Source organism: Sycon ciliatum, chromosome 2 (assembly GCF_964019385.1).
Source record: "Sycon ciliatum chromosome 2, ocSycCili1.1, whole genome shotgun sequence".
Classification (NCBI taxonomy): Eukaryota; Metazoa; Porifera; class Calcarea; order Leucosolenida; family Sycettidae; genus Sycon; species Sycon ciliatum.
The window spans coordinates 26,920,627-26,947,298 of record NC_088644.1 but is presented as its reverse complement, the minus strand read 5'-3'; the positions used below and the strand labels follow the sequence as shown (position 1 = coordinate 26,947,298).

Here is a 26,672-nt window from a genome sequence, read left to right as displayed (position 1 = left end):
TGTAGCCTGTGGTGTATGTAGATCTACTGTTTACAAAATGCAGGTTTTAACTCTTTTGAGCACAATCACGGTCATGTATTTTTGTCCATCGACCGTCGTTTGCCACATGCACACGGTACGGCCCGGCCGGACCAGCGCTGCTGCACCGCGTGCAGGAAAAGCAGGACATCACTGCATGCGATATGCAGCCAGGTCTTTTCCGTGCGTGCTAGTTCTGCTCACTGCTGTGACCCACCACCATTGCCCATTCCTCGAGCGTGTCAGCCAGTCAGTAGTGACACGGCCGGGGCCATGCGCCAGACACCAGGAGCTACAGTGTTGTTGTAGTACTGCATGTAGTACTACGTCTACGAAGCTCATACCAGACTGGACCCCGTGTTGATTTTCATTTCGCGGAAAATTAAAAGTAAGTGAAGTAATTAGTTACGAAGCCGAAGGTTGCAGGAAGAGTAACAGCGATAATGTAGTCGCTCGAGCAGGTTGGTAGTTTCCAGCGACGTCGTCCAGCTCCTTCCATACCTCCGTTGTAGCCCTCGACCCTGGTCAGCATACGCTACTGCTGCAGCATCCTCCACACGACCATAGCTGCAAGCGCAGCCAATGGCAGCGATAAAAGAACGCTTGAAAAAGGCCAGGCTCAGCCACCGCCATCACGGCCGTGACGCTGACGAAGATGACGACGACCAGTTCGATTTTGCGGACTCACCTACCCCGCGTGGTCGAAGTGGCACAGGTACCAGCAACTCTGGAACTCCTGATTTGAGTAGAAAGTCCTCGTCCAGTTCAATGAGTGGAAGGGGCCAAGCAGCGGGTGGTGGCGAAAGCCCCCAGCTGCTGGCGAAGACCATGTCGTCCAACAGTCGTGCTGCCTGGGACGAAGCCGAGAAAATGATTTACGAGCAGCAGTTGGAGCAACTTCAGGACCAGCTCGAGAGTGTCATGATCGAGAAAGAGAAACTCAGTAAGCTGAATTTCGTTTTCTTTTGAAAAATTTAAAAATAGTTTGTGACAGTTTGGTGACACGTGGAACTAATTGGGGGAACACGTGCCACATAACATCACCAATTATTAGACGTATAGACGGTCACCACTAGTATATACCAACAATTTAGTATAAAAACACCTTTTTTTAAAAAGTTTTATATTAAATTTATTTCCAAGGTACTAGTATACCTGTAATACTATGTGCCACACACCAGTGCCAGTGGTACTCCCAGTACCGTAAACCACCCGGAAACCGTTGCGACCCGGAATTCCTTCATGGTTTTCGCGATGGGTGCGAGATCGCAAAAGCAAGCGGGCACACATGTAGAACTGTAGTAAAGAAACCGAGGAAATTGACTCCAACCACGGACACATCCAGGTGCAAATTTGTCTGGGCTCGCAAATCGCAAACTAAAGCACAACACAGCAACGTATCCCGGTTCACAGTACATGCAGTGTGTACCCCTCCCTCCCCAAGTTCCACGGCACGCATTACACTCAATTTGGCATTTGTTTGTATAAAAAATATGTGTCCGTCGTAAAAGGTGGAAGGCCGGGCCGATTGCTTGTGGATATTCCAGAAATTAAAAAGCATGGCATATACTCAGATACTGAGCCAGTGAAATTTAATATAATTAAAGTGGAAGAAATCACATGGAAACGAGTTATGAAGCAACTACTTGTATCCACGACTGTAACAAGATATAAGCAGTCAGAAAGTGCGATAACAGGGCACAAAACTGACATGTTACTGTGACATTCAACGACCCCCCTGCTATCGCACTTTCTGACTGCTTATTATCTTGTTACGGTCGTGGATAGTTGCTTCATAACTCGTTTCCATGTGATTTCTTCTATTTTAATCATGGCATATACGGTAATATATGGCAGAAAATACGATAGTGCAGCAACGGAGCCCATGACTGGTATTCTATACAGCATGGCTAAACATGGGCCCACTCTACTAGGTGTCCATGAAAAACTTGCAATTCTTCTGAGGTGCAAAGCAACTTCAGATATGTGTTGCAGAAAACTGCGATGCATTCTGATTTTTCACTGTACCCTATGATGCACAGTGTAGATGCCAGGTGTGCCTCTTAGGGATGAAATAGATGCACGAAGATTCGAAAGCACTGAGCTATGCATCCTGGCACCAGGTTAGGTTTGCAACTAAGGTGTTACAGTGTACTTGTGGTCTGAGCTTACACTCTGATCAGCTCTCCAGAATGACAATGTTGTCAAGTGTTGAAGAAAATTGCTATGCAACATTTTCGAATTGCTATTGAAGTTTGATTTTGTGTAGCAAAAGTGCTATGCAAACGATTGAAAGTAAATTATTCCCTGTACTAGTATTGCAAGGTGAAGTTTTGTTGATTGTCGGAAGGGCAAGCTGCAGTTTTCGGCTTGTTCGTCATCGGTGGACTCATCACTGACTTGAGAGTCGTGTTGCTGGTGCTGTGAATGAGGTCGGCCTGAGAGCATATGGTGGGATGCTTGGACTAAATCAAATTGCGTCGAGTTAATGTGCAGGAGAATAAGTTTTTTTATAACAGAAACGCACTCACACCATACATGATGAACCATGTTGGCACTGGTGATCTGCATGCTGCTGGCTGCTTGGGATGGTGAATCAGCAACCTTCCGAACGCACTTGAGTTTAGATGGTCAGCGCAAGGCTGCCTATCCACTGTCAGATACAGACTGAGAGTGCACCTTAGTCACGTTCACAAATGTAAACAGACAATGTAACTACACGCGGTAGGTTTGATGCAGTTACGTCAGTAGAATAGATCTGTCTGTTGGGTTAAATGACTGTGACTGATGAAGTACTATCACTGCTGACAGTTCTTTCTTAAATCCTCCTGTGTATTATTTAACAGGTATTAAGTTAGTAACAAACTTTGGCCCTGCCTTCTGTCTATTCTTTGCTCACTAAGGTGATGAGCTGCGCGCACTGCAGTCCATGGAGGCTGGGATGTGGGCACGTCAGTTGGAAGAGGAACGGCAGCGCTCACTGGAGCTGTCGTTGCAGGTGGAAGACCTGCAGCAACGCTCCGAGCGTCTTGGCGGAGCGTAAGTCACTGTCCGTGAAGCGTTCATGCTCGGCATGGTTCCAGAACACTTGAAGCGGTGATGCATGCACATACACACACACACACACACACACACACACACACACACACACACACACACATACACACACACACACACACACACACGTGTGCTCATAGGCTATAATGCACAGCCTGTATTTGATCCTCTTGTCATCATAGAGATGGCCATGACCCTTGTGGGAGAGTTGAGAATCCTGCGGTAGTGTGTCACCTGAAACAGGAACAGTCCAGTGGGACGACTATCCTACTACCAGTAATGTTATCCATGTGACCAGCGATTTTGTTCTAGGTAGGATGTCACTTATGCCCGTTATGCACGTATGCACTTGCCGTTTCTATCATAAGTATTACTCTTGCTTATCGTTGCGGTGCTGTGAACACCTACCTACATCACAGCGACAACATGCAGCCATAGGCAGCACAAGACAACGAAGAAACGAAAACTACTGCACCATACCTTTGCCACGCGTGCACTGAGTTGATGTGTTCCCCGGTGTGCTTGTCCTGCAGTGGTAGCTCTTCTGATGCCAGCGACGTGGACACATCTTGGGTGCCGGTCAACGAACACGGTCAAACGATGCCGTCGCTGCCACCACCTTCCTCGTCCGCCGCTGGAGTTCGACAACGCCGCATGCAGCTACCATCTGCTGGTAAGGTGATGTGAGAACGAAGGCAATTAGTATGCATCTCAGCTGCACAGCCACTGCTTTATATCCAGACATGATGTCGAATCTCTTGAATCTACATGTACAACCCATTTGTAGATCAACTCGGTGATAACTGAACTGTGAAGATGCAATGCAAGGTTTTTTGCACTGAAAGTTCGTACTAACCTGTGCAGGTGCATCAGAAGGTATTTTACGGTGTTACGATCAGCCACCTGAAGTACAATTTACTCCCGGGGTTGGGGTGGCTCCTCATAAAAAAATTCCAAATTTAGAGCCCAAATCAATGTATTTTATTGATTCACTGGGTACCTGAGGCAAAGAGTGGTACGGTCAATACCGTAGTGACCGTAGCGTGTCTGACGCCCCTGCTGTGTGCTATGATTCAACTTGAAGACAAACAGACCATCAACTTGGACATTACTCTGCACCTCCCCTCGCCACTGAATGCGGCTTTTGAATGTGCGGAATGTGTTGCGCATGAGCAAGAAAGCGCTATGTGTAACCATCTATGAGAAATCCATGACGTTGCCAGGTAGTTCTGCAACGTTGTGCTAAATGTGGCACCAGTGTGGTGGCAGAAGTGGCTAAAAGTGGCCATGATTATGATTATGATGCTAGCGAAAGCTGTGGTGTGAGGACCGGCGCGTTGAGTTGAAAAGCAGCGCACTGCGATTCTCGCATTCATGCATTATCATCATGTCATGTGTCAGGCACATTGGGTTTCCCATGCAGGTAGGTGTCAGTGCTGAGGGGAAAATTCACATCACCACACCAAGTGAATTTTGCCTCGCAATGTTTATCACGCTCCGCTTTGCAGACGGTAGTAGCAGTACAGGAGAGGTGATCCCAGAGACTGGCGAGGACTCAGACAGCAAGCCTTTGGAACGCTTCAAGAACTATGTGATATCCAAGGTATGTTATTGTAGGTAATAGACAGGAAGTGTGAAGTTACAGTATCTGACAAAGCCTCTTGTACGGGGAAATAACACAATGAATGCAATGTTTGAAAATGTAATGAAAATACGTGTGAAGTTGCTGTTTAAAAAAGATATTAGCTAGTACAGGCATCGCTGGCACCATTATTAGCAATTTTTGCGGCCATTGTTGCTACTTCTGTCGCTGTATTCGCCTGCTAACATTTCAGTATTGCCATCATGCCCTATGTCCAGATTTTCGCACCTCATAACCAATGTTGTTTCATCTTCATGCAGGATTAACCTCTTTGCCCATTTGCATTCATGCCGTATTTTTTAGTGATCTAACTCATGTGCTTGATGCTATATGGGTGGCTGCTCACGTGTGTGTGCTTGTGTGCTTGTGTCTTTGTGTGTATGTGGTGTGTGTGTGTGTGTACATTGTAGGTATGCGTAGTCCTAGCTGACTTCACAGTGGACGGTGACAACGAAGAAAGTGAAGCGGAACCTGAGGAGTTGTCCTTCAACAGGTACTTTTTTTTATATGCTGTTGCCAATGCCTGCTCACATGGACATTTCCTTGCAGTTTCTCTACGTCGATTCTGTTTGGAAAGGCAGCCATATCTCAGTTTTGGGGGTTGTCCTAATCCATTGCTAATGGCAACACAATGTACCACCTGGGCAGTAATCTACTCAGACAGGATGCCAACCTGTTTCCAGGTATCCACCAGTACATACATGGCTGTATACCCGTAATCATGCAGGCCTGTGTATCTCCGACTTCAATCTATTCTTGATAGTATGCGAAACGAGAAAGGGAGGTTTCTTGCCAATGTTTCCGAACTGGCTGAAGAAGTTCGTTTTTCTACTTGATGGTTTTCCGTGTGCACTGTCGGGAAAAAACGTCTTTATCTTCTACTGGTTGGTTGCCTCTGGCTTACCCAATAAATTTCTGTTTTCTATTCTATATTTGCACTCTGCTTTATGTGTGTATGTCACTTGTAGGCTAAAGGGGAACTGGAAACGATTTTGTAAGTTGTTTATTTAGACATCAAATACAGATGTTGTGTGTGTGTGAGAGAATATTCAGCATTGTAGATCTTCACTTACACACACAAGAAGGTTAATATGCTGACTGAATTCTCATGGTGCTGGGTCTTACTGTGCGTGTTGTGCTTGCAGAGGAGGGAGCCGAGTACTCGGGTTATTTCTTTGCTTTATGTTTGTATGTGTGTATGTACATGTGTGTGCGTGCATCTGTGTGTGTGTGTGTGTGTGCGCGCGTGCGTGTGTGTGTGTGTGTGTGTGTGTGTGTGTGTGTACACGTGCCCCCATGCCTTTGCAATCCTGATAGGGGATGACACGAAACCTATTGTGGGATTCTTCAAATCCATCAACAGTATCTTGCACTGGGACAACTGGACAACATCTCTTGCCTGCTTCCTGGTAAGCTCCGGAACCACTGTTCATAATCCTTCCCACATGATCATCAGGGTCGCCTGTTGTTCTGTTGTTGATGACATGAAGTATACTCATGGCAGTGAGTCTCTGCTACATATTGCATGTACGATACCAGGTTGCTGTGAAGACTATGATTGTGCTACAATACCACATTGTCCTTGTGTGAGTGTTTGTGTTTATTTATGTGTAAGCATGCATGTAATGATTTAGCATCAGAGAAATACTGGTGTACAAATTTTCGGTAGAAGAGGCTTTCCTGAGAAAAGTCGAATTTTCATCTTTTGTTGGGAATTTATTTCGTTGACTTCACAACAGGAGACTGGGAGTGTTCAAAGTACTTCTATTAGCCCTGTTCGAACATTTGTACCTGTGTATGATTGATGTGTCTGTATCGTATATGTACATGTGTGTGTGGTATGTATGCGTGTGTGTGTGTGTGTGTGTGCATGTGTGTGCATGTGTGTACATATACGTGTGCACGCATGTGTACGTGTGTGTACATGTACGTGTTGTATTGTGTTGTGTTGTGTTGATTTACCTAGCTGTACATGTACACGGTGTGGCTTGGCTTGCTGGTGCCCAGCATTCTATTCGTTGCCATCTGCTGGCTGTCTTTCAGCTACCTGAAAACAACGTAAGTGTGCTGCTCGGGCTGCAGTTCATTCACTGGCGGATACATGTAGGTATTGATGCGGTACCACAGTAAAACCTAGCATGGAAAGATGCAATGGCAGTTTGGTAAGGCAACCACCTGTTCTAGAGGATCTTGGCATGGCCGCACTTCCTTTTCCTTCCACTGCACTGAGCAGAACCTCGGCAACAAGCACACGCGCAGGTGGACAGCATGTGTGACCGAAATACAACGGTTTGCTCAACTTAAACCTGGCCGACAGCTGCTGCTGCACTCCCATCTCTTCCCACAGGTTTTCATTACAGTCATGCACTATGCAAGTCAGTGCCAGTAGGCCCTATATCTCCGCTGGCTGTATCCACTTCTCGCCTACATTTCCTGCTCTCAGCTCCGCACAGCAATGCAAGTGCATGCGTTAAACAAATCTTGAGCTGTCCAGAGACATTGTTGTCTTTCCAGATGTTGGCCAGCTGTATCAACCATGTGGAACTTTTTGATTTAGGAGTCCTTTTTCAGATGCAACTACCTCTGTTGTTTGCCTTTCCTCTTCCCGGCCAACAACCTGCAGGCTGTATGTTCATGTCAATTTATTTAGGTTCCGCTGGCATATTTTGAGCTTTGATCGTCGTTTGTCTCTTACTTTGCTTATAGCTTCCAAGTCTCCAGTTGAACATGCATGTGTAGTATAGGCCAATGATTACTTATTATTTCTTACATTTGTTCTTACATTTGTATTTCGTATTTCCTGCTCCTGTCCACGTGACGAATCTCTGGCCTTGTAAGCCGCGCGCATGCCCACGTGTTTCTTGCCTTGTCTCTCTTCTCCTCCATGACAAGTAACATTAGTTTTACCAAGAGAGGGGGGGGGGGGGGTTATGTACTCTTGGTTTTACTATCGATATGAACAGTGTGAGTGTCTGAAACCAGGGAATAGTCTTGTGTTCCTATTTAATAGGAAAGGGAATCCTACATTGGTGGCGGCGGTGGGATTCGAACCCACGCCTCCGGAGAGACTGGAGTGTTTCTTGCCTTTTCTCTCTTCTCCTCTATGACAAGTAACATTAGTTTTACTATCGATATGAACAGTGTGAGTGTCTGAAACCAGGGAATAGTCTTGTATTCCTATTAGGAAAGGGAATCCTACACATGTCTTTGTGTGTTCTGTGTTTTCTGCATCTTGCCCATAGGGGAATTCTGCTGCGATTCGCGCCAGCTAATGCAACGAACGGTAGTTCAGAGGTAAGTGGGTGTTGCAGTGCTGATCCAGAACAGAAATAGCAGCCGCTCTTGTGTGTACGTGTGTGTGTGTGTGTCCTTTTTCTCCACCTTGTCCTCACCCACTTACTAAGGTGTGGTGAGCCCATAAGTGGGATCATTTTCTCAAGTCCACCCAGAGTTTTGGGGATTTCAGGGGGTGTCGGCCGTTGGGTGGTTCTATAGCCAATTGAGACATCTTTCCAAGATTCCTTTTGAGTCTCTCTCCCCTCTCCCGGGGAGACCCACGTGACCAGTTTTGGCAGTGAGCAACAAGTACAAGTGTGTGTGTGTGTGTGTGTGTGTGTGTGTGTGTGTGTGTGTGTGTGTGTGTGTGTGTGTGTGTGTGTGTGTGTGTGTGTGCACGTCTCTTGGTCTGTCCCTTATGGGGCCACATAGCCAGCCATGGCAGTGGAAGAAGGAAGGAAGGAAGGGGTGTGTGTGTGTGTGTGTGTGTGTGTGTGTGTGTGTGACCATGTGTGTGTCACATGTGTGGGTGGAGGCATGTGTACCACACGTGCGTGCATGCGTGTGTCTACATGTGCATAAGCAAACCCGTATGCACTCGCCGATATTGATATTGACTGCATGATGAAAGACATGGGCTCAATGGGGAATGGTCTATGTGGCGCTTTCTTGCAAGAAACTAACCCCGGATACAAATTTGTATTGTTTGCTACGGTCTGCGATGGACGCATGGTGGTCTTTGTTAGTCCGTGATCAAAACATGCAATTTCTACGATTTTTTTTGTTTTTCTCCTAGAGCGAAGATGGTGGCAGTGGTAGTGGTAGCAGTTCACGTAGCTACTGGCAGCTGGTCACTCAAGTTGCTCAGAAAGTGCAGGTACTACCCATGTTGTCATGACTTTTGCATGTCCATGTATGGAAGACATTGGCAGGGTATTGTTTAGCCTTCTCTCAGCTCTTGTGCAAAGCCATGTTGTTCACTAGCGTAGGGTTTTCTTTCTGAAACGCTATGTTTGGGCTGCGCATGTGTGTGTGTGTGCGTGCGTGCGTGGCACGACCATCCCAGCACCAACTGAGAACGTTCGGGCCTGGTTTAAATCCGGCTTTGGAAAATTTATTTTTCATTGCTACCCGGTTTGGCCCCATTTTCTCTGTGCTGCTCTGGTGAGTCCACAAAGGACGAAACAGTTCTGTCCGCAGATTGAGAACAACACATTATGTTTGTTTGCTGCTGTTCCCTTTCAGAACACAAGTGGTAACATTGGTGATTCACTAGAGAAATTTTACAAGTAAGATATTATTACCGGTACCGAATCTAGACGCCTGAGCAGTTCTATGTTAGTTCTATGTTAGTTGTAACCATGTGCTGTGCTTGTGTGGCGGGACATAATATTATTGCTGTCTTGTTGCTGTGTATCTATGCTGCATGTACATGTTTGGGCATTGTTGCTGCACAACCAAGTTTGGGTATCACCTGGCTGAGTTTGCGTGCTTCTTCGCAAATGTGTGTGTGTGTGCGTGCACACATGCATGCCTGCGTGTGCGAGCTTGTGTGTGTGTGTGTGCGTGTGTGTGTGCGTGCGTGTGTGTGTGTGTGTGTGTGTGTGTGTGTGTGTGTGTGTGTGTGTGTGTGTGTGTGTGTGTGTGTGCTTTCTTCTCTTTCTCATTCTCCTAGCTCTTCTTTCACTCTCCTGGGTGGTTACCAACAGCCAGTGTATGCCGGAGTATGTGGCGTGGTGTGCGTGTCGAAAGAAAAAAAAGAGAAAAAAAAGATTGAAAAAATGGAAAAATGAAAAATTAATAGGGATTCACTGGCCAGAAAAAGTCACTTCAATCAGCTGTGTGGTGGATACCAGGCTAAAATTAGTGGCGGTCAATTCATCAGCCTTGCAAGCTGTTGAATGGTGTAATCCCAGCACAAGTTGTTATGTCTAACATGGCTGTTCGCTATCATCGCTTCGGCGATGGGCATGTCTGAGTCTGAGTGTGTGTGTGTGTGTGTGTGTGTGTGTGTGTGTGTGTGTGTGTGTGTGTGTGTGTGTGTGTGTGTGTGTGTGTGTGTGTGTGTGTGTGTGTGTGTGTGTGTGTGTGTGCGCGAACATACATGTGTTTAACAAGGCAATGGTGCAGTGTTAATTCTGTTCTGTTATGCCCAGTTTGTTGTTCCTGTGTTTGGGGATCACTGTCGTTCTTTGCTACACTCACCTCCTGTTCAAGGTTGCTGGGTGCACCTTTCCACCTGCATAACATGCAATTCCGTGTAATTCTGTCATTGCATGATCTGTCTCTTCGTAGCTTGCTGGCCTGGCATCATCCGGAAGCCACCAAGAAACTCTACATAGCGCTGTGGACGTTTTTCCTCATCTCCTGTGTATTGCCTGAGGCTGTCGTGTTCAGGATTGCGGGTGAGTACATGCACATGTGCAGTACACTGGTGACCAGTCCCGGTCGGTAGTAGTACATTTACTGTACTGTAGACATCACTAGACAGGGGGTCTAGTGACCATTGCTACATGTACAGCTCAGAGCTGGTTGTACCTGTAGTATGGCGTACTGAAAGGTGTATTCATGGCGCAGGATCCCTATGGGTACGTTACTAACTTATGAAGATGACACAGCTGCATAGTACTTGAGGATTCTACTGACAGTGTACTCTGATGATACATGTACATCACAGGGGTGTCATGTTACGCCCGGAGCTCGTATGATGTGTCTCGGCGAGTTGCTGCTGCATCGGGTGCGTTCTGTACGCTGCGGGAGTCGGTTTTCGACAGTGATGACTTCAGCATCGCCATCAAGCGCATTGTGTATGGAGTGACTGTCCTAGCGGTCCTTCTTTATGGATCTGAGAGTTGGACCGTCAGGCAGCGTGATGTCCGTCGCCTGGAGTCCTTTCACCTGCAGTGCGTGCGCTCCATCCTGAAGATAAATCGTGGCCGGCAGATCGAGGAGCACACCTCCTCTCTACAGGTTCGCAGGATGTGGGGCGATATGGAGGAGATCGCGGATAAAGTCAGAGTCTGCCGACTTCGATGGCTTGGCCACGTGTCCCGCATGCAAGATCAGATCCCTCGTCAGCTGCTGTACTGCGCGTTACCCTCCAAACGTCCACCGCATGGACCCCGTAAGCGTTGGAAGGACTTCGCGAAGTGCGACTTGATGGTTGTTGGCGTTCCTCTGGAGCAGCTTGGTGACATCGTCCAAGATCGACAGGGATGGCGGGTCACCTGCCGTGACGCTGTCGACGCTATTGTCCAGTCCCGCATGGAGCCTGTGGCGAAGCCCCTCATCTGGGGCGCTTGTGCGCGCAGTTTTCGTCGGCCACAGGATATTGCGAGGCACAAGTGTAACGCTGTTCGCGCGGCCCGCGCGCGCTGAGTATGGCGTTCCCCGCCCGGTGTACAACACGTCTCCTGGTCTGCCCCGTATGGGGCCACATAGCCAGTCATGGCAGTGGAAGAAGGAAGGAAGGAAGGAAGGAAGGAAGGAAGGGGGGGGGGGGGTGTTATACCTGTAACTGGTAACAACTACCAAGTCATAAAATTTAATTTTATCATCACAAGCCAAGTCCTGCCTGTGTTCTGCCTCTTGTATCAGGGCTGTTCTTTGGCTACAAATTCTTCGTGGAAAGAAGTGTATATCGACGATTCCCGAAAGTCAAGGCAAAGTATGATACCGTGTCAAAGATCTGGGAGCAGCTTCCGACCAACTCTCAGCTGGAGGCGTTCACAGCTCTGCGTGCTCATAGACAACGCTCTAGTCAGGTATGCTAGCTGATGGTGATCTAGTCATGCCTGTCCTTGAGTACATGACGTGTATCATGAGCCGCTCTGTGAGGAGAATGAGCTGGTACATGGTGGTGTCACTGGCTAGGGCCAGTAGGGGTGCATTCAACTCTTATGGGCCTGCTGTGTACTGGTGACTGGGGAAATCAATCTGGAGTGTTGCAGGTACAGCAAAACATCAGTGTATCCGGTACCTCCAAGAAAGCATGACCGAGAGGCGAGAGAAAAGACTGCAAATAATGGAGGCATCGTATTACAAGTACTATACATGATTGTGCATGACGTATTGCAAGCCATAACGACTATGGAAGAGAGAGAGGATCCAAGAAGAAAAATGTTGTAACTTCAAGTTTCATGCCGAAGCAATCATCAGATAAGGCGTCATCATCAGATGTGCTGCAATATGCCCTTGTGGAATGTGGCGTAATTGTTCTTGCTTGCAAACATGTCATCGTGTATGTGCTACCTGTTCTCTGTCTGTCTGTCTCTTTTGTTGTTGTCCAGTCTGGTGTGTCTGACGAACAAGATGGTGGTGATCTATCCGGTGTTGTCACCGCTGCTGACCAACAGTTTTGTGAGCGCTTCAGTCTGTCCTTGGACCAGGCTCCTAGCGAATGTAAGAACATATCATGGGGTTAATACTGTAGCACTCAGTGTCCAGTCTACAAACCAAGAGCAGTTTCAAAGTGGCAATATTGTGTGTAGCGGTCACTGCTTTTTAAAGAGTGTGGCTCTTTCGGGCCACTCTGACTTTCCATTTGATCATGCCAGATTTGTCTCCGTACTGACTGTCTGGTGACTGTGTTGTTTCTTCCTCTGCTATAGACTGGAAGTCTGGCTGTCACTGTCGATTGATTGACAAGGAGCGGCCGCTGACGTCCTTTGCCATGCCTGGCAAGCTCTATATCACACCGAGGTATGGGTGTATTGCACTGTGTATTGCACTATGTACTATGCAGTGCTGCTGCTGCTTATGCTGCTGCTGTTGCTGCCACTATTGTTGCTGTTGTTGCTGCTGCTTATGCTGCTGTTGCGGCTGGTGCTGGCATGCGGGTGTTCAGCAGTGCACTATGTGGGTGAGTGGCCCGTTTGCTGTGGCGTGTCATTGACATTGAACTGCAGTGGGAAGATCTGGCCTGGCCCATCTCTGTTCACACCATCGGGCATGCATCTGACATAAACATTCACAACACTGATCAAACATGCTGGAACCTCGCTTTACGATCACCTCATCAATCTGACCACTTTTTATCAGTCCCGAATTTTCCGCCATAAGCGCATACAGGGTGGTCATTTTCACAAATCAGATCACTTTGCCCGGTGCTAACGGTGGTGGTCGGAATACCCAGGTTCCACTGTACCCCGAGTGTAGTAACTGGGGTCTACCGGGGGACATCATTACAGCCGGTTTCAGCCGGATACCTACCGCTACTGTCTTTGTACTGGCAATACACATCACTTACTGGGTGCTCTGCAACTGCCTTATTCTTATAGCTGGCCCTGCAGACTAATCTACTGTCCGTTAGCCATGCAGCTACACTATCTAATCACTTTATTGTCTTGCTATTGGACACCTGGTGCTGTTTCTCTGTACAGATTCCTGTGCTTTGAGCGTACGTTTCGCCTCAAGAAGGACCACACTGATGCGGATGTAAAGCATTCACTGACGGATATCGTCGATGTCAAAAAGGTCTGTACCGTTGTTCTGTCGCCAGCGGGAGCTGTTGTTTGGAATTTGGAGACTTGCTCGACCGGGTGTGTAATGTTGCACACAAGTCTAAATGCACCCAGGTGTTTTGAGCGGTGTGGCAGTAGTGCTACATGTACCAGGCCATTCTGTACAAGACTGGAGATTGGCTCGGTATTGCGCAGGAACATCTCTGTTACAGGCCCGGCGGAACCGGTCCGGTTCATGGCCGGACCAACTATTTGGCCACGAACATGACTGTGTTTACTGCTGAGGAGGCCATGCCCAACCCGCCATATCATACACAAAGTATGAAAGGCTATGGTAATCAAATATTGCTTCCGCCGGTCCTGTGTTACTTTGGTCTGCAGTGCTCTGGGTGTGGTCTGAATTGCTGGGACTACGCTGTACACGCACTGTTGAAGCTCCTGTAGCTGCGTGGAGTAGTTTGGCGCATATGTGCGGTATGCAAGGCTGCAGCACCCTCAAACATTTCCAATAGCGTTTGGTCTCTCTTGCTGCATGTAACTACTCTCCTGATGTGTTGTTGGGTGTGCCTTCAGGCCAAGGCATTTCAGCGTTTACCTGGCCACGGCATGGCCATTGAAGTTCAGGTGCAAGGCCTTTCCAAGGTAAGCATTTTCACTCGATTTCCACCGTGTAGCCTAATAGTTAATGCTTTGCATAATAGTTTGGGTAAAGCCTCACGATTAATATAATATACCCCATGTATGTATCTGTCTGTGGTTTGCGCAGCCGCTAATATTCGGTGCCATCCTCAACCGGCATGAAGTCCTGCAGAAGATCATGGAGGCAGGACGGAACGCGGGCCTGACGTGGGGCTATCCCCCCGGTGCACGTCCCCCGCCCTCTTAGAACCACGGCGGCTTCGACATATTCACATCTGCAGTCCTACTATTCTGTACTCGACTGCAGTCTGCCGCTGAAGTTTGATTCTTGGAACGCACGGTGACCTCTCTGAAATTTCTTTCCCTGTTAAAACTATTTCCACACCCAAATCTTTTCTCAACAACCCTGATTTTTTCACTGCCTTATTGGATGTAGACAACTAGTAGATGTTGTTTTTTTCATTAGAAATCTATCAACTCAGTCACAGAATAGAACACTCCTCCATGCTATCTGCACACATATACATACACACTGGACATCATTAGGTAGAGCATGAGTCATTTTTGGAAAATATTCTCTTAAAAAACATGAATGAAAATGAAAATAATGACGATTTTTTAAAAACTTGAGCATAACAAATCATTTTTTATGTTTCTTTCCATTTGAGAGAATCCTAACACTTTTTCCAGTGTGGTATTTCATGCTGAGAATACTGTGTGTAGCACAATCCAGTGTCAACTGGGAGAGTTTTGTAGTGATGTTATATGCAAGTGTGGACATCTGCTGTGATTCAAACTTACAGCAGGCCATGTATTGTCAGGCTAGCACAATCTTGTGATTGTCTGATACAGAATGAGCCATTTCCAATCGGATGCACTAAATGTTCTTGTAAACGCAGTGCCGAAGAAGACTAACAACGGTATGCAAGCTCACTTCATGCTGGACTGTCAAGAGCGCAGAGACTCTGCAACCATGCCTGTTAGAACTCAGCCACTGTTGGCTACGCCAGTCAAGTTATTTAACTCCACTTGTTGGCTTGTCAAGAGCCTCCTGTAATTAATCTTGTCAATACTTCAGTGGCCGCTAGCTATTTAAGTCCGCTAACACGTCGACTCTGTGTACTTGGGGCCGTCCCTACTGAGAAGGCAGTGGACAAGAAAATCTGTCCGTTCCTTTCAGCCTTCGCCGTGCGATCCTCCAAGGTTACTCTGATCCAAGACAACACGGGAAAACAAGAACACATCATGTGAAGCAGCTGTTTAATTTCGAAAGAACATAGTGTGGGTATGCAAAACCACCGGTATCGTCTACGATAAGAGCGTGAGTGTGTGGATGTGAGTGGGACGACTACAAATGCTCTCTCAGGCTGCACAAGCTCACTCCTACTGGTCAGAGTGAAGGTCAGACCTGATGAAGGGATGCTAGATTCTTCTAGGGCGAGGCATGCATTAGAATGTAGCGACACTGGTCGTACATTCACAAGGTTATGCGTTGAATGTCACTGTCACCAAGCAGGATTGTAGCAGCTAAAAGGAGATACAGTGAATAGTGCAAGCAGTGATAGGTGATTTGGCCAAATGACTACTGAAATATGACAGAATAGCAAACTTAAATTGTGTGTGTGTGTGCACGTGTGCACGTGCGCGCGTGTGTGTGTGTGTATCTGTCTTTCTGCCCGTCTATCTGACAGTATCTGTGCATGCGTGAACGACCATCAACCAGCAGGATAGATAGATGCCGATAAGAGAGAGATGTCAAAGACCATCGACATAAATTGTTTTACTTGTAAGCTGCACGAATACATTGCGCCTACCTACCGTCTCGAAGAGATCCACAAACTTGTTGATGTCCTCCCCACTTGAGAGGTCAATGATATCCTACGAGAACGCAATGGACGAGGGGCATCAGAATTAGCATCTGTTAAAACACTCTGCAACATGCTGTGACGCCAGCAGAAGAGAGCAGCTTTACGATGCTCGTGGATAGTTATTATCGCCGTATAAACGGACAGTCTAAGGCACAAGTACACAACGTTTGGTTCTCAGTCTTAATACTATCACTTGTACAGATATTCGCACATGGTGGATGCTACAAAGGTTTACCTTTGGAAGACGATTACTCAGGAAGGGTGATGGCTGGAGCCCCTGGCTTGAGTTGATGCGGAACTCAAATGGCTGGACACGAAAGAGCAGCGGGGAGGTGAACAGTGCTTGTTTAGGACACGGTGATCGGTTCACATACCAAGCCCCGAGTTCCATTCCCAACTGCTGGGGGTTCAAAACTCAAGACATAAACAGCTGCTGAGGACAGTGTAGCCCTTCCAGCCAGCCACACCAATATAATAAAACACAGTATGACAGCCACTACATGTAGTACATAGATACAAGTACATGTACATGTACTTGTGCAAGTAGTACACTGTACATAGACTACATGAAGAAAGAGTGTAGATCGCCAAATAGAAACACTGGCCACACTAGAAAGTAGTAACTGGTAAAAACGTACTGAAGAGCTGCTGGCTGTGGGTGCTGCTTCAGCAGCGGCTGGTGGCTCATCATCTATCAGAGAACAAGAGAAAACGCCGGAAGTGCAAGAGATGTAAAACTTTTTTTTACAAATGAGGTCAAATGGCATTACACACAGGCAAGAGTAACTGATGAACATGCCAGGAGGGCTCTCTTCCGGTCAAGGCTGCTCCTTGAGTCCTTGGCCATATCCTCAGAACTGTGTAAACGAATCCAGTATTCTGCAGTATTAAAAGCAGCTTGTTGCAGATCAATTAAAGTACTGGAGTAGCCACATCTACATCTCCAGGTTACCATATTCGTTGTTGTGGAACCAGTGCTCTTTATCCCTCAAACCGGCCACAAATCAAATCTGCCGCTCATGCATAGTGCCCAAGCAACAAAAAGGTAACATTTGCTCTTCAAGTGAGAATATGGTTCATAGTCTTGCTTGGACAGAACGCTACGATGGAGGTCGTACATTGTAGACTTCTGCTACAGCATACCTGGATTCACAAGCTCGCTGGAACTGTCATCGTCGTTGTCGTCGTCGTCATCGCAAGGTTTCAACCTGGCCAGCTCATCCCAGGTGAAGAGCAGACTGTCGGTGGTTGGAGAGAACGGGTTGAAGTCAATCACCCAGAAAGTGTTCTGCCACGAGAAGCACAGCATCCGAGCACACTGAAGTGAAATGAGAACTCAAAGAACAGGTGCCATTGCCGTTCAAAGATACTCTAAACCCATTGCCCAGTTTAATAATTATACACCCGTGCAATTGGTGAAGTAAAATAAAAGTCAACAACAACAATGTACAGTACTTGAGCCAGCATAAGAGTCATGAACTAGGACACTAGTAATAGCAGTGTAGCAAAATTCCAATGCAGGCTACTGGCGTTGAAGTACGTCATAGTTGGCCCAGTACCAGCACAGCAGCACACGGCACCAACCTCAGCACGCCGGTATATGTCCACGACATCTACACAAGGAAAACGAGAGACAGCAGAAAACTCCAGATATTAAAGGTGAGAGCGGCACTCAGTATGCATGGTTAATGTGTTCACTATGTGGCAGTGAGGTTGACGACAGAGGATATGTACCCTGTGGCAGCACATGTAAGGAGGATGATAGAGGAATGAGTAGCCTAGCCTAGTGTACTGCAGTTACAGTCCGTACACACGGTACATGTACTTACAATCTGGGTCAGGGAACTTGCCGCTGATGTTCTGCTGGAAGAACTGTTGGATTTCGCTGGTCAGGTCACCACGCAAGTGCTCAACGAACGCCGGATAGTCACCGTCGCTGCTGTCTTTCGTCTTGTGCTGCTCACGCAAGTGCTCGTAGAAAGCTGAAGCATCACGCTGGCAAGCGCCTGACCCCGGGAGAAGAGACAAACAGCGAGTGAAAGAACTCAGGTACAAGACGGAGGGAGGCCATAAGTACTGTGTGTTATGCATCACCAAGAGAATTCCATTCAAAGCTGCATTAAATGCTTCATTCACTGCTCCATCCCATGCTCTATTCAGTCTCTCTCCATTCAAGGCCATTTTGACTTCAACGTAGACAGCTCTACAGCATGCACTCTTACCGACAAGCGTGTGGCTCTTGACGAAACAGCGAAACTCCATCCCCGGGATCACCGTCCGCCATTTTCGCAGTACAAGCTATGTAGAAGAGGGGGAAACACATAATATTATATTCTCTGATCTATCTGGCTGGCTTAGAAACAAGTCACTCGTTGCTGCAGCTGACACTTAGCATACACGACAAGAATATATTCATGAACAGACACACACGCACACACGCACAGACACAGACACACACACACGCACACACAGAGGCAGGGATCGCAAGCAGACATAGCTAACCTCATAAGAGCCAGCCACCTCGTCGACATCATCACTGTCCGAACAGTCCTTGTACCTGAGGAGAAAGATGCAAGCCTAGTTACCGGTAACAGCAAGACAGAGACCTACGGCTGCAACAAGGTAACCTAGGTTACGGTATGGCCGGACCAATCAAAACCGCTTCGGCCAGTCCTGTAACACTAGTATGTAAAGGCAAGCCTCACACCGTCACTATAAAAGGAAAACTCTTTTTTTTACATCAAACAACGAAGTAAGATACGCACGCCGTGAAGATCGTATGCCAAAACAATGAGGTGCATACTTACGGCTGTGTGAGGTCGTGTGTAACAAAGTCGGACGTCTTCAACAACAGGAACACATCGTAGGCTGTCTGACAGCGCAGTGTGCCATTAAACGACATCCACTGGGCATCCTGTAACAAACATGTGCCAGCAGCATAAGGTGTTAGAACAATTTCCCTCCGTTGCACACACACAACGTAAGGCATTAGTGTTGCAAAAACAGAACGTGCTGTGAAGAATGCAAGCCCATAACGCTCCAGAGCAAACACCTCACTGTCACATACATGTGCATGCCAACCTGGAGGCTCGAGTCCCCTGGACAACCTGGCTCAATTCTCTTTAGTTTGACCATTTCCCCTGGACATCATTTTTTGTGCAACCATCAGTGCCACCACACCATGTCCGGCTCTTGCTCGACTATCCCACTCATACTCACCCTCGGTGCTGACCAGCTACACTTGGGGAAAACCTCGCCGCCCAGAGATGAGATTGAGCGCTTGATGTTGTTTACTAAATTCGGCAACTTTGGTGCCTGCACCGCCAACAACAAGCCAACAACACACATGCACACAGACACACATGAGCGCATACAGACACAGACACAGACACACACACACACACACATGCATGCACACACACATGTACACATGTACACACACACACACACAAACACACACATGTACACACACACACACACACACACACACAAAGTTAATGTGTGAAGCAGACATGGTAGAGCGAGGTAAGGAACAAACAGAGAGTACACTTTATCTGGACAAACGGATGCTCGTATTGCCAGTCAAGTCATATTGATAGTCAACGCACAACATTGTGCACACAACACACAACAGTGTGTGCACACAACCTTGTGCACACAACATTGCGCACACAACGTGCAAATGTGTTCAGAGTAGTAGTCAAGATACCACACAGTGGACTCAGGCTGATGGTGCCTGAGTTTGCGAAGTGCAGATAAGGGAGGGTGGAGTGCATATGTGACCTGTGAGAACACCGTGAAGTACATACAGGTTACCGTAAACACTCATGGGGTCCCAGATCCCATGCACAAGCACGCACACGCACGCACACGCACACACACGCACACACACACACACACACACACACACACACACGCACACACACACACACACACACACACACACACACACACACGCACACACACACAGTGTGCTACTCTTGTTCAGAGTGTGACGAGAATGAACGACTTACAGCAGCAGTGTCGTACGATTCATCATGCTCCCATTTCTAAACAGAGTGACAGTCGAATCATTGTAAAACACACACACACACACACACACAAACACAGACACATATACATACATACTTGTACTTGCTCACTGCCAAACTGGTCACGTGGGTCTCCCCGGGAGAGGGAAGAGAGATTCAAAAGGAATCTTGCAGAGGACTGACTCTATAGGCTATTTAGCCGTCCAACAGCTAACACCCCTGAAATCCCAAAACCCTGGGTGAGCTTGGAAACGATCTCACCACACCTCAGCAAGTGGGTGAGGACAAGGTGCAGAAAAGGATTGACGGCATCAAGGTATCCTTCCTTGGATCCAATTGCATTCACCCCTGCCCCCAGTGAAGGTAATACAAGCTACTAGTGTGGGTAGCTAAATCACAGTGGATCTGAAATAGGCTTCAATATCACCATTGACTGCACAAAAGAGTAGCTCATTGGTCAACAGTTAAGTATACTTTGAATAGAACGTATATGGATCATAAAACCAACAAAGGTGGCAGGTACAAATACACACACGTGCGCGCGCGCACACACACACACACACACACACACACGTGCAAACACATACATACACACACACATGTGCAAACAAACACATGCAAACACACACACATTGGCAGACACACACACACACACACACACACACACACACACCCCAAGACCAGGCCAACACACCCGTCAGCACTTCCTTGCTGCTGCTGTACAAACTCACATCACGGCCATCAAGACACATGGCACAGAGAAAGCATATACATGGTTAGATTGCATTAGCAGAGTTGTGCAAAAGAATGATTTCACAACTCACCTCATTATCGGAATCATCATCTGACCTGTCTTCACCTGCATACACGGGTGCATCACAGCTAGTCAACATCAGAACAAATTAAACAGAAAAATGACTCATACAAGTTATGCTGTTTGGTAGGTCGTCAACAACTCACTAGTTTTGTCCCTTGGTTGTATGGGTATTGCTTATATGACATGGTCAAGTTATAGTCGTATTTACATGCTACCTTTGCCAGCTGAGCGCCCCAGATCCTTTCCTTTCTTATCCAGGCTCTGCTGGAGGACTAAAATATTTCTTACATTCTGATCGGTCCTTAGAAGACACCCCTGAGCGGTGACTCATGTTACATGTTCATTAGTAGCTTTACTCCCCAAGACGGTCCGGTCTGGGTGTTACTGGCTGAGAAGCCACTTGTTGTTTTCAGTCTAGAGATACTCGTAGTTGGTTTCAACAGCTTAAATTTGTGTCACTTCTACCACTCGTGTTTGTGGCTCCGACACTGCCACGCTACTACCGGTACCTAGAGTTATACTAATTCACAAGTAGCATCACCAAAAAGGGCACAACTCTACAGCAGCATAGCACTCATTACTCAGTACACTGAACACACCATGTACTGCGAGGACTGCAGCAATGGCCACAGTGGTAGGCACAGTGACGCGATGCTTACCCTTCCGGCATCACCAGTCCATCGGCTCTCAGATAGTCCACGTCCTCGCTAGCCAGTGGAATTATCAGACTGCACACAGTGAGACAGGGTGCAGGCAATGGGCATGGACAACAGACTCAACAAATTAATCAGACCAGCATGAGTTGTCACAGTACCCGTACACATCACATTATCACCACGCCAGAAACAAAGAAGAAATGTAGCAGCAGCAGCAATAGTAGCAGCAGCAGCCGCAGCAGCAGCCGCAGCAGCAGCAGCCGCAGCAGCAGCAGCAGCAGCACTAGTAGCAGCAGCAGCAAGAGAAGCAGCAGCAGCAGAAAGGACATTGTGCTGTTAGAGGCGTACTCGAACTAACCTTCGAATAGTATGGGATTTGAATGTCGAATACCAAGAGGAGAAAGCGCAATTGTTTACCTAAAGCGAGGAGAGGAAGAACAGATGCACCATATCTTCAGTGTAAGCAGAGGTAGGTAGGAATGGATCCCATTCAGGATCGCGTAGACAACGGCTCAGAGTTCTCCAACGCCCTCGTGAAGTCCCTGTTTGACGCCTTTGGCATCACTGTCAAGACCGGCGCCGTGCGCCATCCCCAGTCGCAGGGTTCCGCCGAGCGGTTCAACCGCGCCCTGCTGACCATGATCCGGAAGCTAGGCGATGACACCACTGACTGGGTGCCAGATCTGCCGGTACTTGTACATCACTACCGAACCCGACCCCACCGGGCTACGAGCATCACCCCGATGATGGCCATGCTGGGCTGGCAGCCGAAGACGATCGTTCTGAGCGCCGATCTGGAGTCGCCTGCCTGGCAGGTTGAGCATGCCGAACGGTGTGCCCGTGTTCGCGATCTCCTCGACTCGGCTATGTCTTCCCGTGATTTCCGTGCCGACGATGCTGCTTGCCGTTTCCAATCCGGCAATGCTGTCCAACTGAAACAGCCCTCGCGCCACCAGAAGCGTCTGCCTCCGTTTCAACCGGGCTGGTCGGTCACGAAAGTTATCTCCCCGTCGACCGTCGTAATACACCGTGATGGTGCTGAGAAGGTCATCAACGTGGACCTCCTGAAGTCCGACGGCCGTCCTCCAAGTCCCGCACCCACTCAGGGTGCCGATCCTCTCCCGCCTGTCCAAGATTCCACCGATGACGATGCTGACCATGACGTTGACTGGCACGGCTATCGGCTCGCTCGCCTCCCTGAACCGCAAAGGCAGTTGCGTGACCGCAACACGATCAGCTTGCCATCTCGCTATCGTCCATGAGCACTGTTCTGATATCTGCTACTACAAACTGTGTTATGACTTCTAGTGCTGCCCTAGTATGTCACCAGGCGGAGGGGTGAAATGGAATTGTGGTGACATCATCAGTACAGTGTGACATGCATTCCCTGTGTAGATATGACCGTAGAGCATGCATTGATTGGTGTCAACATTGCCTAGAGAGTGTAGAGGTGCTTGTAACAACCTAGTGGTTTGGCTCTTCTGAGTACTGGGTGAGGCATGTAATGTCATAAGCATATTGTGAACGTCTGGCTGACAAGACTAGACACTCTGCACGGAGGTGTGCCGGCAGTAATCATTCCTTGTTACATTATGCAATCATCTGTGTTGTTAGTCTGATTATGGCATTCCATGGTTTCCTTTCGTGCACGATCCAGGTCTCTGTCTGCCTGGACTAGCCAGTCCTAGTGCTCTCCCACATAATTTCACCATCCCATGTATTCCATGTATTCACTTCATTCAATAGAATCTAACTATAGCCGTACAGTGGCCGTTTCGTGTAGTGAGTGTGCTGGTTGTGTGCAATTAAATGTTGTAGGAGATTTGTAGGGGATTTCCACATCAGGTGGCCTTTAGTTAGAGGTTTGCACGGCACAACCATATATGAATGTGAGACCGTCCGTGCCTGGCAAAGTGGTCTGTAGTACCAGGCCGGTCGCTAGTCACGGTGGTCTGTAGTACCAGGCTGGTCGCTAGTCACGGTGGTCTGTAGTACCAGGCTGGTCGCTAGTCACGGTGGTCTGTAGTAGCAGGCTGGTCGCTAGTCACGGTGGTCTGTAGTAGCAGGCTGGTCGCTAGTCACGGTGGTCTGTAGTAGCAGGCTGGTCGCTAGTCACGGTGGTCTGTAGTAGCAGGCTGGTCGCTAGTCACGGTGGTCTGTAGTAGCAGGCTGGTCGCTAGTCACGGTGGTCTGTAGTAGCAGGCTGGTCGCTAGTCACGGTGGTCTGTAGTAGCAGGCTGGTCGCTAGTCACGGTGGTCTGTAGTAGCAGGCTGGTCGCTAGTCACGGTGGTCTGTAGTAGCAGGCTGGTCGCTAGTCACGGTGGTCTGTAGTACCAGGCTGGTCGCTAGTCACGGTGGTCTGTAGTACGAGGCTGGTCGCTAGTCACGGTGGTCTGTAGTACCAGGCTGGTCGCTAGTCACGGTGGTCTGTAGTAGCAGGCTGGTCTCTAGTCACGGTGGTCTGTAGTAGCAGGCTGGTCGCTAGTCACGGTGGTCTGTAGTAGCAGGCTGGTCGCTAGTCACGGTGGTCTGTAGTACCAGGCTGGTCGCTAGTCACGGTGGTCTGTAGTAGCAGGCTGGTCGCTAGTCACGGTGGTCTGTAGTAGCAGGCTGGTCGCTAGTCACGGTGGTCTGTAGTAGCAGGCTGGTCACTAGTCACGGTGGTCTGTAGTAGCAGGCTGGTCGCTAGTCACGGTGGTCTGTAGTAGCAGGCTGGTCACTAGTCACGGTGGTCTGTAGTAGCAGGCTGGTCGCTAGTCACGGTGGTCTGTAGTACCAGGCTGGTCACTAGTCACGGTGGTCTGTAGTAGCAGGCTGGTCGCTAGTCACGGTGGTCTGTAGTACCAGGCTGGTCACTAGTCACGGTGGTCTGTAGTAGCAGGCTGGTCACTAGTCACGGTGGTCTGTAGTAGCAGGCTGGTCGCTAGTCACGGTGGTCTGTAGTAGCAGGCTGGTCGCTAGTCACGGTGGTCTGTAGTAGCAGGCTGGTCACTAGTCACGGTGGTCTGTAGTAGCAGGCTGGTCGCTAGTCACGGTGGTCTGTAGTAGCAGGCTGGTCGCTAGTCACGGTGGTCTGTAGTAGCAGGCTGGTCACTAGTCACGGTGGTCTGTAGTAGCAGGCTGGTCGCTAGTCACTGTGGTCTGTAGTACCAGGCTGGTCGCTAGTCACGGTGGTCTGTAGTACCAGGCTGGTCGCTAGTCACGGTGGTCTGTAGTACCAGGCTGGTCGCTAGTCACGGTGGTCTGTAGTACCAGGCTGGTCGCTAGTCACGGTGGTCTGTAGTACCAGGCTGGTCGCTAGTCACGGTGGTCTGTAGTACCAGGCTGGTCGCTAGTCACGGTGGTCTGTAGTACCAGGCTGGTCGCTAGTCACGGTGGTCTGTAGTACCAGGCTGGTCGCTAGTCACGGTGGTCTGTAGTACCAGGCTGGTCGCTAGTCACGGTGGTCTGTAGTACCAGGCTGGTCGCTAGTCACGGTGGTCTGTAGTAGCAGGCTGGTCGCTAGTCACGGTGGTCTGTAGTACCAGGCTGGTCGCTAGTCACGGTGGTCTGTAGTACCAGGCTGGTCGCTAGTCACGGTGGTCTGTAGTACCAGGCTGGTCGCTAGTCACGGTGGTCTGTAGTACCAGGCTGGTCGCTAGTCACGGTGGTCTGTAGTACCAGGCTGGTCGCTAGTCACGGTGGTCTGTAGTACCAGGCTGGTCGCTAGTCACGGTGACCTTTGGTTACAGGGTTTACTGTACTTCAAAGTGTTGTTGGTCCGCTTGGGTTGCACGTACATGTACGCGGGACATGTTCATGATACCGTTCTGAATTAGTAATGCCAGTGTGCAATGCAAGGAAACTCTTCACACACCTTCTCCACACATGCATGCACACACACACACACACACACACACACACACACACACACACACACACACACACACACACACACACACACACACACACACACACATGTGCACACATGTGCACACATGTGCACACACACACGCACACACATACACGCACACAAGCCCACACACATACATACACACATACACACACACACACTTGTACTTGCTCAGTGCCGGAAACTGGTCATGTATCCCTGCCACGTTCACAAAGTACTTTATTTACATGTATAGTCACGTATTTGGGAAAGCTCAGTGGGAAGTTGTATAGTGAGATTGTATTACTTGACCGATTTGAGCTAAAAAAAACCAGGTGTCATCTTACTTCTGTCTTCGGCTCCAGTCCGTCTTTGTTTCAAATTGTATAAGATTCAAGTATTTATTTTTCACAATTCATTAGTTTTGAGGTGAAAAGGGAAAAAAGTCTGAAGAAAAATGACTGCCACCACCACGATCGCACCACGTACAACTCGAACCAGGGACCTCCATTCTAGGTGAGCGATACTCTATCACTAACCTATGGTATAGTAGTATAGTATTTATTCATCTTTCTCTAGGGCAATCCCCACAGACCTAGGGTCTCCAAGCTATGGTGTATTTATAGCAAACAAAGGACTATGGAACTACACGCTACACTATAATGTCCACTAGCACCACCAGTTACTTGACAATCAGCTCATGCGATAACATTGCACAGCACTATACTGACCGGCGGTACGGACCTTCTACAACTACCTGCCAATCAGCTCTAGCGGGGTCTTGGATGTGCACTCCAACAGGCGTCGGTCAGTGCCGTGCGATGTTATCGCATGAGCTGATTGTCAAGTAACTAGTGGTGTTAGTGGACATTACAGCGCAACTTAGTTCCTTGGTTCTTTTCTTTGCTATAAATTAATTCTTGGCTCTCTATCTGAGTCTATCTAAGATGCATTGGTCACGTGTTAAAGATCATTCCAGTAGAGACAGTTCCTCATTGTCTTCAGACTTCGAAAGTTACTTATTTTATGACAGATCCAAAGCAATAACAGTATTCCTTTGATTTCACTCACATTTTCCTTGGTGCACTTCAGGTCTTCCATTCTACGAGCGTTCAGGTCCTCCAATTTATCCTGCCTGGACTTGGAGCTCAGTGTAGCACATAAAAATGGCAAATTTGAGCTATTCTTGATTGGAATAAAACACTGCTAGGTTCAACAGATCAGACAGCACAAGAAGCAGTACAGACTACCATGGACTAGGATGCGTTTTCTGTTTTGAACTACATGGCCCATTGGCATTGACGTGTATCAGGGAGTCGTCAAAATACCAATAT

General features: G+C 48.2%; 2 protein-coding genes across 2 annotated transcripts; one reads left to right on the top strand and one right to left on the bottom strand.

The window, feature by feature from the left end:
- The first annotated feature begins 237 nt into the window (after nt 1-237).
- Nucleotides 238-14,822, top strand: LOC135809444 (GRAM domain-containing protein 4-like). The gene is made up of 18 exons (XM_065322793.1): nt 238-961; nt 2,922-3,057; nt 3,609-3,748; nt 4,584-4,678; nt 5,128-5,210; nt 5,686-5,711; nt 6,035-6,126; nt 6,684-6,775; nt 7,960-8,011; nt 8,790-8,870; nt 9,239-9,282; nt 10,289-10,398; nt 11,591-11,757; nt 12,283-12,394; nt 12,604-12,694; nt 13,375-13,468; nt 14,029-14,097; nt 14,222-14,822. The coding sequence occupies exons 1-18, from the start codon at nt 601-603 to the stop codon at nt 14,339-14,341; spliced, it is 1,965 nt and encodes a 654-aa protein (XP_065178865.1). The 5' UTR covers nt 238-600; the 3' UTR covers nt 14,342-14,822.
- LOC135809445 (translation initiation factor eIF2 assembly protein-like) lies at nt 14,528-26,672 on the bottom strand. The gene is made up of 16 exons (XM_065322794.1): nt 26,410-26,672; nt 21,825-21,883; nt 21,470-21,538; nt 20,818-20,875; nt 19,976-20,011; nt 19,182-19,277; nt 18,770-18,876; nt 18,465-18,519; nt 18,185-18,260; nt 17,792-17,968; nt 17,547-17,575; nt 17,106-17,250; nt 16,601-16,653; nt 16,198-16,269; nt 15,913-15,972; nt 14,528-15,303 (listed from the first exon to the last, which is right to left on the bottom strand). The coding sequence occupies exons 1-16, from the start codon at nt 26,437-26,439 to the stop codon at nt 15,271-15,273; spliced, it is 1,155 nt and encodes a 384-aa protein (XP_065178866.1). The 5' UTR covers nt 26,440-26,672; the 3' UTR covers nt 14,528-15,270.

Excerpts from the sequence above, each read along its gene's own strand:
- LOC135809444 (XM_065322793.1), top strand. The coding sequence starts at position 601 with ATGGCAGCGATAAAAGAACGCTTGAAAAAGGCCAGGCTCAGCCACCGC. Across the intron at positions 5,712-6,034 it reads GGGGAACTGGAAACGATTTT|GGGATGACACGAAACCTATT; the intron begins GTAAGTTGTTTA and ends CAATCCTGATAG. Across the intron at positions 13,469-14,028 it reads ATATCGTCGATGTCAAAAAG|GCCAAGGCATTTCAGCGTTT; the intron begins GTCTGTACCGTT and ends GTGTGCCTTCAG.
- LOC135809445 (XM_065322794.1), bottom strand. The coding sequence starts at position 26,439 with ATGGAAGACCTGAAGTGCACCAAGGAAAAT. Across the intron at positions 18,261-18,464 it reads AGGTGGCTGGCTCTTATGAG|CTTGTACTGCGAAAATGGCG; the intron begins GTTAGCTATGTC and ends TCTTCTACATAG. Across the intron at positions 16,654-17,105 it reads CAGCGAGCTTGTGAATCCAG|ATGATGAGCCACCAGCCGCT; the intron begins GTATGCTGTAGC and ends GTTCTCTGATAG.